Source organism: Oryzias melastigma, unplaced genomic scaffold (assembly GCF_002922805.2).
Source record: "Oryzias melastigma strain HK-1 unplaced genomic scaffold, ASM292280v2 sc01590, whole genome shotgun sequence".
Lineage (NCBI taxonomy): Eukaryota > Metazoa > Chordata > Actinopteri > Beloniformes > Adrianichthyidae > Oryzias > Oryzias melastigma.
The window spans coordinates 1-1,402 of record NW_023418172.1 but is presented as its reverse complement, the minus strand read 5'-3'; the positions used below and the strand labels follow the sequence as shown (position 1 = coordinate 1,402).

Sequence of the window (1,402 nt, the reverse complement as noted above, 5' to 3'; positions counted from 1 at the left end):
CTCGTAGGATAGCCAAGGTCATTTCTGGCACGGCGGGGTAGAGTGGGCGGCATTTTTTTTTTTTGCAGCAAACAGGCTCAGCCACGAAGACATGAATACAGAGACGCGTATAACACTTATCCTAGGCATGTTTACATTAATAGTGGGGTCATCTGGGCCCCACAAGGCTTTATTTTTTAAGGATTCACTGGTGTCCGTGGCAGAAATGAAACCCTGTCCACCGTCATCCACATTTGTCATGGGAGGAATCACACATCAATATAAGTGTTGGTCATCTGGACGCCCTAAAATAGCACAAGGATTAAGTCACCTCACAGTGGTACTGAAGAAATAAAATGCGAACTTTGAAAAATCTAAAATTGAATTGTTGAATGCGTATTAAACGATTCGGTTTTATATTGCATATTGTTGCTTCCCTAGATGCTATCATGTCAATGCAAACCAAACTCTCAGAGGAATGTTTCCAGGACCTTGTTGAATCGATGCCACCAAGGATTAAGGCGGTTCTGCAGGCAAAATGGTGTTTAACCCAGTACTAACAAGGTGGACCTAATGGAATGGCCAGTGAGTGTAGATGCACCTTTTTTAAAGGATTAAAAACAAGTAGCATGACAGGCAGCAGAATAATGACACCTTCAAAAAAAGATTTTACTGTCAGGACAGAAGTGTGTTCTTCAGTCGCTTACCTGAGGATTGGGTGGATCCTTGTAGTAGAAATCTGGTTCCTTATCAGGATTATTGTTGACAGGAGGGCTGATGTCAAACAGGACCAGCTGGGTGTTGGTCTGTCCTCGGTCCGTACAGAACACCCCGCTCCAAAGCACCTGCTCTCCACCTGGGACAACCGAGGAGGCCAGCAGTCTGCTGCCTTCATTGAGTGTAGCGGCTTCCAGAGATCCCAGAGTTCCTGCTTTACTTGTAGAGGCTTTAAGCCAAACAAGACGGACTTTGTTTGTTTTGACCAAGACGTTGCAGAGGATATAGATTGTTTTGTTGATCTGAAAGCCATCTACAAACTCTACACTACCTTTATTTTTAATTACTGGAGTTGAGCTTTGTTCCCCATTAAGAGAAAATATTCCTCCAGACTGAGATTCCAGCGTGTTCTGCAGATTAATTGTCTTTAAATCAGAAGCATAATCTGGATTTTCATTGGACTGTATGGCAGTCAGAATATAAGTTTTCATCTGAGGTGGGTTTTTCTCCAGTTCCACCAGGAGGTTGATGGATGCACTGCTTTTTGCCAGTGACCCCACCTGGATCAGTTCACTGTGCAGAAGTTTAGAAATGTTCTTCAGGTCCAGAACTTCACAGTAGCCTTGTGAGTTGTCTGCTATACCACAGCTGAGCAGAGTTATATTGGTCACAAAAGGCAAGAGCACGTTGACAGTGAAATTTGATT

General features: G+C 43.5%; 1 protein-coding gene across 1 annotated transcript in view; it reads right to left on the bottom strand.

Moving 5' to 3' along the window:
- The window catches only part of LOC112141893, a 4,805-nt gene extending 3,427 nt beyond the window's left edge, over positions 1-1,378 (bottom strand). The window contains exon 1 of the mRNA XM_036211245.1: positions 687-1,378. Within this exon, the coding sequence (XP_036067138.1) occupies positions 687-1,187 (501 nt within the window). The 5' untranslated portion in view covers positions 1,188-1,378. The remainder of the gene's footprint in view (positions 1-686) is intronic.
- Between the last annotated feature and the right edge of the window lie 24 nt (positions 1,379-1,402).